The sequence below is a fragment of the Pongo abelii genome, chromosome 17 (genome assembly GCF_028885655.2).
Source record: "Pongo abelii isolate AG06213 chromosome 17, NHGRI_mPonAbe1-v2.0_pri, whole genome shotgun sequence".
Lineage (NCBI taxonomy): Eukaryota > Metazoa > Chordata > Mammalia > Primates > Hominidae > Pongo > Pongo abelii.
In genome coordinates this window covers 28159646-28174273 of record NC_072002.2, presented here as the reverse complement: position 1 = coordinate 28174273, position 14628 = coordinate 28159646, and the positions used below count along the sequence as shown (strand labels likewise).

Sequence of the window (14628 nt, the reverse complement as noted above, 5' to 3'; positions counted from 1 at the left end):
TTGGTTAAATCTTTGGTTATATCTGCAGAGTCAGAGAACCAAAATGAAAGAAAGAAATTTCCTAAACAGAAACAGATTCCATCTCTTGAAACCTCTGTCCATAATTGGGAAACTGTATTTGCACATATTCCTACTGGTTCCTCTGTGTGTGTGTGTGTGTGTGTGTGTGTGTGTGTGTGTGTGTATGTGCATGTGTACACATGCATGCATGGGTGTATAACATGCATAATGCATATGATTTGAATGTCCTGTTTCTAAATCACCAAAAGGAGAAAACATTACAGGGCATTTCTTATGTGCACAAAGTTTAACGTCATAGCAGCCGTTACCTTTCTTTGGCTAATCTTCCACTGAAAAATGCTTCTCAAAGGCTAATCATTCCTTCAGAATGTTATTATAGGCACATGCATTCCTGAACCACATATATAAGTCAGTCTTTTTTCTCCCCTACCCAGTTTTATGTAGTTTCAGCCTATTTATTCCATCACTTATTAGTGGAAAATGTAATCCAGATGTTTTCATGGTTTGAGCCCCAGGAAGGCCAATATGAAAGAAATCTGGGCAAGTGAACAGAAACCGGGAAACACTGCAGTTAGAAAGACATTGAAACGTGATGCATTAAAAGGTTCTTTATTCCTCTCCTTTATTCAAACTTTTTATTTAAACTACCTCCTTTTTTGTAATTCATCCACTAAACTACTAAAAACTCCATTATAATTATCCTCGGATTGAACCAAGTCGATGATACCAGCCCTGTGGTCCACTAGTGTATCATTACTGTGAACGGTCTGGCCTGGCTTTGTGCTTTAAATGCTTGGGGAGGCTGACAGGGAAGCAGCCCTGGGAGGAAGCTGCTGGTTTTAGCCAAACGGGGAACATGCAGCTGTGGAGCCAAGTCCCAGACTTGAGGCCTCAGCTCATTTGGAACCAATTTAATGCTTTGCTTGGTGTTTGCAATGATTTTCTTTTCAAAAATGACAGAAATTTGAGCCAAACACCAGGGAATATATTTTATGGAAAGAGGCAGACTGTTTGACATGCGAGATTTTCTTTTTTGACTAGTTTGAATCATTCCAAGGCTGTTCTAAATGTTTTATAATTACCTCACCTGGCTTATTTAGGCTGGTCATTTGCATTTGTATAAAACTACCTCCAAAATAGAGGTAGGTTGCATTTTTGCTGAAGGGAGATTTAATGACAAGACTTCTCATCCTTGCCTAGTGCTCTCAGTAACAGGGGTCAGAAAAACAGGGCTTCTGAACCTCTAAGTGCTCCCCATCTTTGGCAAGGTAAACCCACACCCGGTTGACGTGGTTTCACATTGGGGCCACAGAAATGTCAGCTCTGTTCAGAACCAAAAAAAGACATTATTTCTCTCAGTGTTGCTTTATACCAGCCATCCAGACAATATGATGTGGTATTATTCCCTAAACAGTCACACCGCATACGCGTGGGGTTCCCATAGTAATGACACTGCAGGTCAAAATAGACCTGAGAGTGGGGGAGGGGCGAGCAGCCAGTGCGGTGCTTATTGAGAGCTGTCAGCATGGCAGGCCCTGCCCTGTGAGCTCTATGTGATATTATTTGTTTTGATCTTGGGAATGTCGTTTTAATATTCCATTGTACATTGAGAAGCTTGAAGCACAGACCATACCCTAGTCAGTCGCAGAGTTGGGATAAAAGCCTAAAGGATCTGGTTGTAGCACCTGCCCTTGACCCTGGTGCCCTGTTGCCCCTTAGGTGACTGGGAACTACTCACAGGTTAGGACGGCCACATTCGTGATTCAGATAGATTCCTTTGGCAGAGGTATGTGGAAAATGAATTTGAATTCTTCTCCTCTCGCTGGTGCTTCCTCTGCACTTGGAAAACAATGTCCCCTTTGCTTTACTGCAGTGGTACCAGGCTATTGATGGGAAATGCTTACTCCTCCTCCTGTATTTTTCCTATTAACAGCACTGCCATCTGCCCATTACAAATCAGATGGAAATCATCTTGGAAAATCATCTCGGATGATTATTTCTCCCTCTGAGTCTCATATTCAATCCATCACTGATTCTTGAGAATTTTCCCTCCTGGGCATTTCTTAAATGCCTCCTCTCCTTTCTATCCTACAACTGTTTATCCAGATTAGTCCTTAGTTATCTGTCCCTGGAAGTGGTGCTGTGGCCTGATAACTGGGTTCTTTGCCTGTCACTGGCTTCCACCCACCCAACCTATGCCAAGCTCCACGCTCCCCCAAATCATTTTTCCATCTGGCTGTCAGAAAAGACAAATCTACCCTTGCCATTCCCGTGCTTACAGATGTTCCAGGCTGCCTCATTGCCTACAGGGTGAAGGCTAGTCCCCTTAGCACTGGCGCTCGCTGCTCTCCAGCCTTGTTCCTTGCCGTAGATGCGCCAGCAAGGCTGAATGAACTGGAGTTCCCCAGACACACTGGATCTGCTGGCATTTGTATCACTGCTTGAGCAGGATCCCCTTCTATTTCCTCTCCCCTGTAATCCTCAAGACTTGCCCCTAGCAGAGTTTGACTCCTCTCTTTCCTGGCTGCATAGCACCAATACATGACTTTTCTTTTAGCATGTGCACTCTAAATTAGTCGTATCAGCTCATGAAATAGTCCCACCCACTAGATTACAGGACACCGAAAGGCAAAGAATGGATCTCATGCATCCTCTTTTCAGAACCCACTCTATCTCTTTCATTTTAGGAAGAACTTTATATTTACGCTTAAGGTTTTGTAAAGTGTATTTATCACCAGAGGGTTTCTTGATTAGCCAAAGTATTCCTATAAGATTGAAAGCTTCTCCAGGACAAGATGAAAATCTCCTTTTGATACTATCAGTAGAGTTTAGAGGGTGCATCAGAATCATGTGTATCTCTGTAAGAAACTTGTGCTGCCAGGGACCTCCAGTTTTCAGGCTCTGGGAGCCAAGAGAGTGATTATGTCTGGCTGGTTAATGAGCTAATCCTTATTAGGAAAAGGTCGGATGTGCACACTGACTGTGGCTGTGCATGCTCAAGGCCGGAAGAATTAGGCTTCTCATGAGAATAAAGCAGAGGTCTTAAAGAAACAGAGCTTTTAGAGTTCCCTGTCTAAGTATCTTTTCTGGAGCAGTTAGTGTCAGCTGGGAGACTGACTATAACTGCTGGCATTATAGGTAAACCTTGTAGTTCAAAGGAGCAGTAAAAAATGAGTTTGCCTTTGAAAAGAAACATGAAGCCTGAATGGCACTGATAATCAGATGAATTCATAATGTAAAATTTGTAAGCCAAGTAGAACTTACGGAGGCTTAGAGGTTTTTTTAAAAGTATTTGCACAGTGTTCCAAACCTTACAAAGGATTGGGCAAGCATGCAAACATGTGGAAGACATGTGTCTGTCTTGGAATAAAACTTTGCTGTCACTGCTCCAGGAAGATGATAGGTTTGTATGTTGCAGCGAGGTCAGAGTTACTTTATTGGGATATTTCTCATTCTGTTTGTGAACTGGCTGAGAGGCAAACCTTCTTGATCTAATTTAGAAATAGAAGAGAGGATGGCAGAAGGGATTATGTAAAGGGGGGAACGGAGACTTTGTCAGAATCTAACAGTGTATTTATCATGTGGGAATAGTGGTATTCTGCCAAAACCACAGAAATGAAACTGTGATCAGAGTAGAGAACTTCTATATTTGTGTAGAATTAGAAAATTATTTCAAGATCAACATTATTTTTTAAATATTTTAGAAAATTGTTTTTAAAAATTCATCCTCACATAGCTATTTCCCTTAGTCATGTTGAAAAAAATTACTCTTAGTAGACATTACCTTACCAGTCTGTTTACCAAAAAAGTTTATGTAAGAACAGTTTTCAAAGGGGAAAATGGGGTCAGGTGGTAAAAATGCATTGAATACTGACTGTTTTCCTTGATTTACAGCAATACCGTGAAGAACTTGATGCCAAGTTTAATGCTGATAAATTTAAATGGGACAAAATGTGCCATAGAGAAGCTGCAGTAATGTTGAAAGCATTTTTCAGAGAACTACCCACCTCTCTCTTCCCTGTGGAATATATACCTGCCTTCATCAGTCTAATGGAAAGTAGGTGGAAGACGTTAAATGTGAATACGCTAAGATATAAGGTCAATAAAGTGAGAGCAGAAGAGAGATGCTGAATCAAATGTGCTCATGTATAGATTTGCTGTGTCCTGACAGTGCTTGGTGGAATATTAAGTTTGATGGCAAACAGTCACCTACTTACATACTTATATACTTAAGCCTGGTTTAGGGTTTTATAATCATTAAAAGGCAGAGGGGTTTGCAGAAAGACCAGGCTCTTGAGATTTGGATTCCTGTGCAACCATCTGTTAGCCATACAATCAAACCTTCTGAGCCTCAGTTACTACATCTGTAAATTACAGATAATAATTACTTGTCAGGGTTGCCGTGGATATTGAATGAAGTCATTTAGAATAGAGCCTGGTGTGTGATAATGCATCAAAAAATACGACATCACTGCCTTTCTTAAATCTGAGGTCCTAGGTCGGATGATGCAGCATGCAATAAATACTTCAGAGAAGATAATTTGTCTCTGAAAATTACAAAGTCACATCATGTTTCTGAAAGTTACAAAGTCATATAGATTAGGCCTTTAAGTGAAGTATGTGGGCAAAAGCACAAAAATTATAAAGTGCATGTTGTAATTGACAAGGAATCATTTGGCATGGTTTGAGCATAAAGGTTGAATATTGTGGAGGATGTAACAAGAGAAAAGTCTGGAAAAGTAGAATGGGGGTACATAGTGAGGGTTTTAACTGTTAACCTGGAGAGTTCAGGGGTTGCAAATCTAAATATGTATGAGCATGCTAAGTAAATGTTGATTCTACACGGACCAAAAAGATCTGTGTCCAAACTGAGAGGACACACCCCATCTAGAGACATTGGCCACTGCTTGGTTCTCCATAATGGTTGCTGTGCCACACTGAGAGCCAAATCCAGGCTTTAATGCGAAAACACTTAATTTGAGAATGTCAACCACTAATTTTTTTTTTTTTTTTTTTTGAGACAGAGTCTCACACTGTCGCCCAGGCTGGAGTGCAGTGACGTGATCTTGGCTCACTGCAACCTCCACCCCCCGGGATTCAAGCGATCCTCCTGCCTCAGCCTCCCAAGTAGCTGGGATTACAGGTGTGTGCCACCACACCTGGCTGATTTTTGTATTTTTAGTAGAGACAGGGTTTCACCATGTTGGCCAGGCTGGTCTCAAACTCCTAGCCTCAAGTGATCTCCCTGCCTCGCCCTCCAAATTGCTGGGATTACAGGCGTGAGCCACACCTGGCCCAGCCACTAATTTAAATTTTAAAATGTTGTGTGAACTTAACAGGTGATGTCTCTATCTGCCAGTTTACAACCTTCTCAGGTTGGCCAGAACTACAAAATCATTAAAATTACAATGAAAGAAAACAATAGATCCTAAGTTGTATGACAAAATTTGTCCTAAAAATTATGTAGGTTCTAAATCTTTGAATGTTTTAACTAAACCAGATTCATAAAATAATCTTTTGTTTCTTGAAAGAAGAGAATATTGTAGGCAAGGCAGTTGTTTTCTAAGCTTTAATTCACATGCTGTCCGTGACCAGTATCTATTTTCTTTGTAAGCTTACTGTTTTTTTTTAATGAGAAAAACTTGCTGAAAAAGAGAGAAAAGCTACTAATTTCCTTCATTCATTTTTATTTCAGATATTGTATTTTTTCAGTTCTAGAATTTTCAGTTGGTGCTTTTAAAATACTTTCTGTTTTTCTGTTGAGGTGACCTATCTTTTCATTCATTATAATCATATTTTCCTTCATATCATTGAGCACAGGTACAATAGCTGCTTCAAAATCCTTGTTGGCAGCCAGGTGCGGTGGCTCACGCCTGTAATCCCAGCACTTTGGGAGGCTGAGGTGGGCCGATCACGAGGTCAGGAGATCGAGACTGTCCTGGCTAACATGGTGAAACCCCATCTCTACTAAAAATACAAAAAATTAGCCAGGCGTGGTGGCGGGCACCTGTAGACCCAGCTACTCTGGAGGCTGAGGCAGGAGAATGGCGTGAACCCAGGAGGTGGAGCTTGTAGTGAACCGAGATTGTGCCACTGCACTCCAGCCTGGGTGACAGAGCAAGACTCCGTCTCAAAAAAAAAAAAAAAAAAAATCCTTGTTGGCTAGTTCCAACACCTGGGTTATCTCAGGGTTGGTCTCTGTCTTCTCTGAGAGTGGGTTACACTTTCCTTGTTACTTTGTATGTCAATTAAGTTTAAAGCTTATTCTGAACATTATGAATACAGTGTTTGGAGACTATGGATTCTGAAGTATTTCTCCAAAGAACGTTGTTTGGTTTCTTTCACTATTGTTGCTCTTTTAAGCCAGCAGTTTGCTTGACTGGACTCAAATTGCCAGTGGTCTTTTGGGCAGGAGCTCAACTCTCCATTCAGCTGTTCAATCCTTCACCATGTTACCCCACACATGCATGGTTTGTGGGTCAGCCAGAAATTTGGGTGAAGTTTATACCAGAATTAGGGCCTTCCATCTCTGGATCACTCATTTGTTTTTGTTTTTTGGTAGTTTGAATTACGCAAGGAGGATTCAAACCTCTAATTCCAGATCTGTTCAGAGAATCGTATTTAAGAAGGGTATATGAATATATTAATTTTCATCCTCCAAAATATTCAATCCTTATGTTCAAACCATGCCAAATGATTCCCTGTCAGTTACAAAACATACTTTATAGTTTTTGTGCTTTTACCCAAATACTTCACTAAAGACCTAATCTGTATGACTTCGTAATTTTCAGAAACACTGTGTGACGTTGTAATTTTCAGAGACCAGTTATCTTCTGTGTAGCATTTACTGCATGCTGTATCATCATTACTGCCTATCTGACTGCAGCCAGTACATTTCACTGAAGGGAGATGTTCTGAGAAATATCCTCAAAGGATTCACAAAGAGTCCACATTCCTTCGTATGACTTTGAAAGTGAAAAATATTATATTGCAGGTGGTTGATTTGATACCAGCGAACCCTGCAGGAAACCCAGAGTTCTGGCCTGCTACCAGCAGGAAATAATGGCCTTTTTGCCACCTAAGTAAGCTCTAGTTGTAACAAGATTCTCTGAAGGGGAGGATTGTGAACAAGTGCGTGTGTGTGTGTGTTTACGCTGTCCCTCTCAATACCCTCAAATGGAGCTCAGAGAACACAGAGCCTTTTCCACTAATGTCATTACTTTCTCTTTTCAAACTTGGCCCCAAACTTGACCGTAAAATTAAAGGACTAGTATCATCATCAATCAAGCCTCAGATGCTTTCATTACATGCTTAATAACTTTCTGGGGAAATAATGACCTCAGGAAAGAGAATACTTGTGACTGGGATGTATTAAATGAATTAACTACAAAACTATTAATCACAAAACAGCGTTGAGCCAGGTTTCCTAAGTAAAATGAAAATGGATTATTTGCCAAATTAAACTTAATCTTAAAAGAGCTTCTTAATTTCTCTGAAGTTAATGGAAACATAGTGGTCCCAAGCCTACATCTGCATCTCTTGGTTTTTTTCCCCCAGAGTTGTTTTTTTTTTTTTTTAATTGCATTGGAAGGATTAGAGACAGTCCTCAGCCTGCCATTTATGCACTAACATAATGTCTTATCTGCCCCTAAATGCTTTGCACTGAGACTTGCTCTTAAAGTTTCTATTATTCAGGCAAGCTCACATCAATGTGTATTTGCTGTTTTCAGTAACATCCTGGACCTGCGTCATTATAAATTTGATACAAGTATCTACAAATCCACACATGGATTTTTCTTCAACAATATGATCCTCCCTCTCTCCCCATATTGCTTGGTTGTATACACTTGTCATCTACTTCTAAACTCTAGCACACACAGCTCCAGTAACCTACTAGCTTGTCACAAGTGTTCCCACTGCTGTACAGCTCAGTTAACTTCACCAGCAGCTGACTGCCTTCCAGCCATTGAATAGAAATAGATTTTCCTTCAACTTGAGAACTCCCCAGGATTCCAGAACATAATGCTTTCCTCCAAGAACTCCCCACCAAGACACCATTTTGAAGAAAATACAGAGGGACAAAGGAAAGCCTAGATTCTCTCGTGTATTCTAAATTTTCAGCACAGCTGGTTGTGGATTATCCAGCTGTGGATGGACTCCCTGAGTATAAATGCCAACCCTCTGGCGCCATCTTGTGTCATTATTGAGGAAGAAAATACTCAACAATCTCCAAACATCCAACTACAGTCGTCACCTTCCCTAAGTGTCCATGGAAGATCTAGAATAAGTGTCATAGATCATAAAAACAAGAGCAAATATGTAGAAAGATAACTATTTACAGGTACTGATTTAAACACTCTACATATATTAACTCATTTAATCCTCATAACAGCCTGTGAGGTAGGTACAATGACTATTCCTATTTTACAGATAATAAAGTAGATGCGACAGGGATTAAATAACCTGCCCCAGGTCACACAGCGACTAAATAGTATTCCAGGATTGAAACCTGGTTCTAAATCTGTGTTCCTAATACTTATACTTTTCTGCCTCATTATATGGAAGCAAGGTTTATTTTCTCTTGTATTGAGTGAGCTTCACTTCTATTTGTAGTATTAAAGGAAGGGAAGGTCTGCGAAAGTACTTTGAAAGGGAAGTGCTATCCAAATCCAGAATTATTCTGAGGATCTCGTTGGCCACCTGCCTCAACAATGGCATCGTGGGATGGGAAAAGGGAGTTGATGGACGGAGGCTTCTGTCCAAGTGAACAAATTTACATTGCTGGGCACAAAACCTGAGTCTTTACCACCAAAAGCTGTCAGGAGCCCTCCTGTGCCACCAGATGCTAGCAATAAATGCTGTCGTTATGCATCAGGGTTTTTTAAAGTGTATGACTGTTTCTGTTTTCTTGTTAGGAGGGCCTCACGTCAAAGTACAGTTTCAAGCCTTACACCTCATGGTCATGGCGCTGCCTGATGCCAACAGAGATACAGCTCAGGTACGTCGTGTCCACCTCACAGCTTGTCATGGGGCTCTTATTGCCCAGAGGACATGGCTCATATAGGAAAATGAAAGTGGAGATGACAGTTCACTGAGCCACCTGAGCATGCTGCAAACACACGGCCTTTCTGTGCTCCCACTGCCCTTCTCCTGAGGAAGACAAGAAAGAGTGGAGATCTTGGTATCTTGTTTCTTTTTTTTTTTTGAGAGACAGAGTTTTGCTTTGTCACCCAGGCTGGAGTGCAGTGGCACGATCATAACTCACTGCAGCGTTGACTTCCCAGGACCAGGTGATTCTCCCATCTCAGCCTTCCAAGTAGCTGGGACTACAGGCATGCGCCGCCACACCCAGCTCATTTTTTGCAGAGACAGGGTTTCGCCATGTTGCTCAGGCTGGTCTCCAACTCCAGGGCTCAAGTGATTCTCCTGCCTCAGCCTCCCAAAGTGCTGGGATTACAAGTGTGAGCCACCATGCCCGGGTGGTATCTTCTCAAACATTTAAGTTTCATTCACTCCATTCATCCCAGAGATGTTGACTGTCTATCCTGTGTCAGGCATTGGGAAAGGTGTTAGGAGTAGGAGAAGAGGCAAAAATGAAGGCTTAAATGGAACAATGTCAGAAGTCAGTAAGACCATTATGTAACTTGTAAAATAGACTCTATAACTGCTGGTCCTCAACTACTCATGTTAGTCTGATGTACTGAAGTGGAAAGAAAACTCTGATGAGCATCCTCGGGGAGGAATTTGAAATCACTGGTTTAAATAATATTTCCAGTGTGTTCACGTTTTTAAATTTGTGAAAATAATTCAATTTAAATAGTTCTAGAATTTCAGAATTTTAGAGATCATCTGATAGAATTTCATCATTTTACATATTAGGAAAATGAAGCAGAAAAGTGATTTCTCCACTAATATATATTAGAACATTTGATAGAATCATATTCTATAGTTTCATCCCCAATTTTTCTCTCTTTATTTCACATTCATTCTTTGCTGTATGTTGGTAAAAATCAAAGTTTCTCTTGCTCTCTGGATAATCATTCTATATACAATAGGAAATTTGTTTTAAGTACAACAGGTATTTGGAATCTTTGAAATGAAATTGAGATAAGGATGTGTTGAAAAGAGATGGTAATTTTGAGGCCAGTAAACATAATGCTGAAAACAAAGGTGGTTCTTAGTGCTGCCTCTTATCATACATTTCAGTGTGGTAAGGACCTTCCTCCTACATAGCAAAAATATCTATGTCAATTATAATATATGTCAGTCATATTATATCCTTGAGGCAAGGACAGAGATCAGCTATGACATAAAAATGTCCTTTTCTAATATAATTCAATAATTTTTCAAAAACTGAAAATTTATTAGCTTGTTTTTTGGCTTTGTCTACACAGTGTTCTTTTATCAAAAAAAATCCATCTGGTATCAAATATCTGAGTCAAAATGTCATCTACCCTTTCATACAACTGAGGATGCAGCAATTATCAAATAATTCAATACATTTCTAACAAAAGGTCCCCCCAGAACATCACGGGACTGGTGAGGATGTTATACACATGCTCTGTCTCTCTCTCTCTCTCTGTCTAATTTTTTATTCTAAATTGTGACTGCAGCTAGGATTGCGGCTGGTGTGGGTTAGAGGTCAAGAACTCTAGCTGAAGAATTGGTTCCCTTCGTTCAGATCCTGGCTCTGCCACTTAAGCTGAGCAAAGCTGCTCAGCCCCTCTCCACCTCGGTCTCTTCATCTGTAAAATAATAATAGTACCTACCTCACAGGGTTTGGAATGATAGTGAGTGAATATAAAAAGTACTAAGAGTAATGCCCGGCTCACAGCAAACCCTCAAATGGATGTTAACTATTATTACTATTTAGTGCTGTTTTTCTCATTGCAAATACTGTACAGTGGAATTCAAACTTGGAAAACCAAAGAGCACTTCTTTTGGGGATTTCAGTCGTCTTGGTGAATTTAGTATTTATACTTTGATAGCACAGCAAACTTGTATTAAGCTTTCTCAATTTTTTATTTTTTTTAATGCTTAGAAGACCTGCACACAAACATTTGCTTTTGGCCAGCTGTCAATTTCAAAGTTGAAAAGCAATAGAAAAATAGCACCCAAAAACTAATTTTTTTATTGTTTAGTTGAGTTTACATTTGGGCTGAGGAATGAGATACTTATGTTGTTTGAATGGATTTTCCTTTCCCTAGGAAATTGTAAATAGTTTTCAACAGCAATGCTTTAAGTTAAGGGTACTTTTCAGAATTACTTTTCTTCCTTCACAGCAAAACTACCTTTCGTGTTTATTGAACTGCAGCATTTTCTCTTCCTGGTTTATATTTAATTTTAACATTTGTCAGACTCTTTTAGGATAAAAGAAAAGAAAATGCAAACCTTATTTATAGAAACTGCAATATAATAAAATCCATTAAAATGGCTACTTTTATGAAGCAGACAGTTGAATATACTGCTCACATTTCTTCTCAGTACTTTTAACCAGTTAGATGGGAAACATGGTACGTTTAACCATTCTGTACTTCTGACAGTTCTCTGGCAGCACAGTGAATGGGAATAGAATGAATGATAGCAATCAGGGGCACCTTTTGACAGTGTACAATTGTATGACACGATGCTGTTTCTTCTTAGGCCCTCATGACATTCTTCAATAAAGTGATTGCCAATGAATCAAAAAACCGAATGAGTCTGTGGAACATTTCTACAGTGATGGCACCAAACCTTTTCTTCAGTAGAAGCAAACACTCTGATTATGAAGAATTACTGTTAGCAAACACTGCGGCCCACATCATCCGCCTAATGCTTAAGTACCAGAAGATTTTGTGGAAGGTGAGTGACATAGTGATGACAGGTCCTCCTCAGAAGTCCATGGCCCCAGGAAACATAAAGCCTCCATGATTGGGCAACTCCCTTGGTCATAGGGAAGAAATATGAGAAGATAACCCCAGGTGGCTGTGCCAGCCTTACACCTTCTGGAAGGCCTGCTCTTCAACACAGTTTCCCTTTGAAACAGGGATCCACATAATTTTTTCTAAACTTTATAAGGACAATGCCACCATTCCTGGCTCCAGGATACCGAGTGACTGGGAGGAGTTGCCATGCCTGAAGACAGAATCTGCTAGGGAGATTGAATTCAAGTGTTTTCCATCTGGTCCAAGCTATTTTTCTTCTCCAGGTTCCCTCTTTCTTAATCACTCAAGTAAGAAGAATGAATGAAGCCACGATGCTGTTGAAGAAGCAGCTCCCGAGTGTCAGGAAGCTGCTCAGGAGGAAGACCCTCGAGCGGGAGGTAAGACAGCAAATGAGGCATGGTGATTGTTCACTGCCTAGATTTGTACTCCTCAAAGGGAGGCACAAAGTAGCTTGTCATTTAGAACCAAGCGTTTTATATTCTTAAGGATCAGGGAGTGTCGTAACTCTAAACATCATGGAAAGTGGGTCCATAACAGAGTACCGTGGTCTTTGCATCTTGTTGAGAGTTATGTGCTTTTTGGTTAAAGTTCTTGAAATATCTCAGTCAGGAAGATTGTTTGATATCCCACCAGAAAGGCTAAAATGGTTCTCGCAAAAGCTGAAAGTCAACATTTTAGTCCCTGTCAACTTGATTTAAGGGCAATCCAGTGTCCAAATGTCTAATACTTGGGAAAAGAGATTTCTTCATTGATTGGTTAGTAAAGGAATAGCTAATCCTTAAATTATTTTGTGTAAATTCATTGCATTCCAAGGAATTCAGAGTTTTGTTTTAACACAGTTATTTGTGTGGAAGCACATAATGGAAACAAGTTTTAGAAGAATTATTTTTACTGCTTTTATCTAACTTGAGGGTGATCACAAGTGCCAGACATTGCATTCAACCTTGAGGAGGATGTGGAGATACTTGAAATTTACTTTGCCCTCAAAGGAACTTACACCTAATGTGGGAGACAAATGTATATGAGAGCCCCAGGGGCCCAGCAGGGAAGTACCAGGCCAACTGTGCCAGGGCCATGCAGAGGACAAAGAATGTGCTCTAGCGTGGGAGACTGTGGATGGCTTCATTGAGGATGCAACGTTGGAGCTACATTTTTTTTTTTTTTGAGACAGAGTCTTGCTCCTCTGCCTCCCGAGTTCAAGTGATTCTCTTGCCTCAGCCTCCCGAGTAGCTGGGACTACAGGCATGCGCCACCATGCCCGCCTAATTTTTGTATTTTTAGTAGAGACAGGGTATTTTTAGTAGAGTAGGGGTTTCACCATGTTGGCCAGGCTGATCTTGAACTCCTGACCTCAGGTGATCCGCCTGACTCAGCCTCCCGAAGTGCTGAGATTGCAGGCATGAGCCACTGTGTCCTTCCTGGAGCTACATTTCTTTTTATAGAGTTGGAGTCTTGCTCTGTCACCCAGGCTGGAGTGCAGTGGCATGATCATAGCTCACTGCAACCTCAAACTCCTGGGCTCAAGTGATCCTCCTGCCTGAGCCTCTGCAGTAGCTAGGACTACAGATGCATACCACCACACCTGGGTAACTTTAAAAAAAATTTTTGTAGAGACGAGAGTCTTGCTGTATTGCCCAGGCTGGTCTTGAACTCATGGCCTCAAGCGACCCTTCCACTTCGGCCTCCCAAAGTGCTGGGATTGCAGATGTGAGCCACTGTGCCTGGTTGGAGTTGTATCTTGAAGGATGGATACTACTGTGAAAGGAGAAAGAGAGAAAGTCCAGGGAAAAGGACAGTAAATGCCAAGGCAGTGAGGCAAGAGGGAGTGTTGTTGATTTATCATAATCGTGATGAAAGACTGTATTCTCTGACTCATGATAGGCAAAGTGACTTCATATCAAGTAGAACCAATACTTTTATTTAGAAATGAAATTTTTAAAAATTTGTTTTAATTGAGAAAAAATCACATAATATAAAGTTCACTATTTTAAGCATTTGAAATTATGCCAATTCAGTGTGTTTGAGTATATTCACGATGTCCTGCAACCATCTCGGCTCACTGCAAGCTTTGCTTGCCAGGTTCAAGCGATTCTCCTGCCTCAGCCTCCCAAGTAGCTGGGATTACAGGCGCCTGCCATCATGCCTGGCTAATTTTTTAAATATTTTTAGTAGAAACAGGGTTTCGCCATGTTGGCCAGGCTAGTTTCGAATTCCTGACCTCAGGTGATCCGCCCACCTCTGCCAAAGTACTGGGATTACAGGGGTGAACCACCACACCCAGCCTGAAGACTTTTTCTAGTAAGTCCAATGTCTGGACTTCCTTAGACAGTTTCTTTAGAAACTATTGCTTTTTCTCCTTGTGTAGGAGCAATATTTCCTTGACTTTTTTTTACCTAACAGCTATTTGTTGAAGACTGGACATTTTGAGTATTATAATGTGACAACTTTGGAATCAGATTCTTCTCCCTCCTCAGGGTGTGTTGCTTCTGCTCTTGTACCTATTGTTTGTTCGCTTCATGACTTTTCTCCTGAACTGATTTTGTAAAGTCTGTATTCTTTGTTTTGTGTGGCTATGGAAGTCTATGTTCCATTAGGTTAATGATAACTAATGATTAGACAGAGATTCTCTTAAATGCCTGGAATTAAAAAACCTCCCAGTCTTTGCAGATGAGCAGTGTGTGTG

General features: G+C 40.6%; 1 protein-coding gene across 4 annotated transcripts in view; it reads left to right on the top strand.

Moving 5' to 3' along the window:
• Window positions 1-14628, top strand: part of ARHGAP28 (Rho GTPase activating protein 28) — a 202339-nt gene that overhangs the window by 166648 nt on the left and 21063 nt on the right. For all 4 annotated transcript variants that reach the window (XM_054537669.2, XM_054537668.2, XM_009252254.4 and 1 more), the window contains 4 exons: window positions 3916-4078; window positions 8937-9019; window positions 11665-11862; window positions 12209-12322. In XM_054537669.2, the coding sequence (XP_054393644.1) occupies window positions 3916-4078; window positions 8937-9019; window positions 11665-11862; window positions 12209-12322 (558 nt within the window). The remainder of the gene's footprint in view (window positions 1-3915; window positions 4079-8936; window positions 9020-11664; window positions 11863-12208; window positions 12323-14628) is intronic.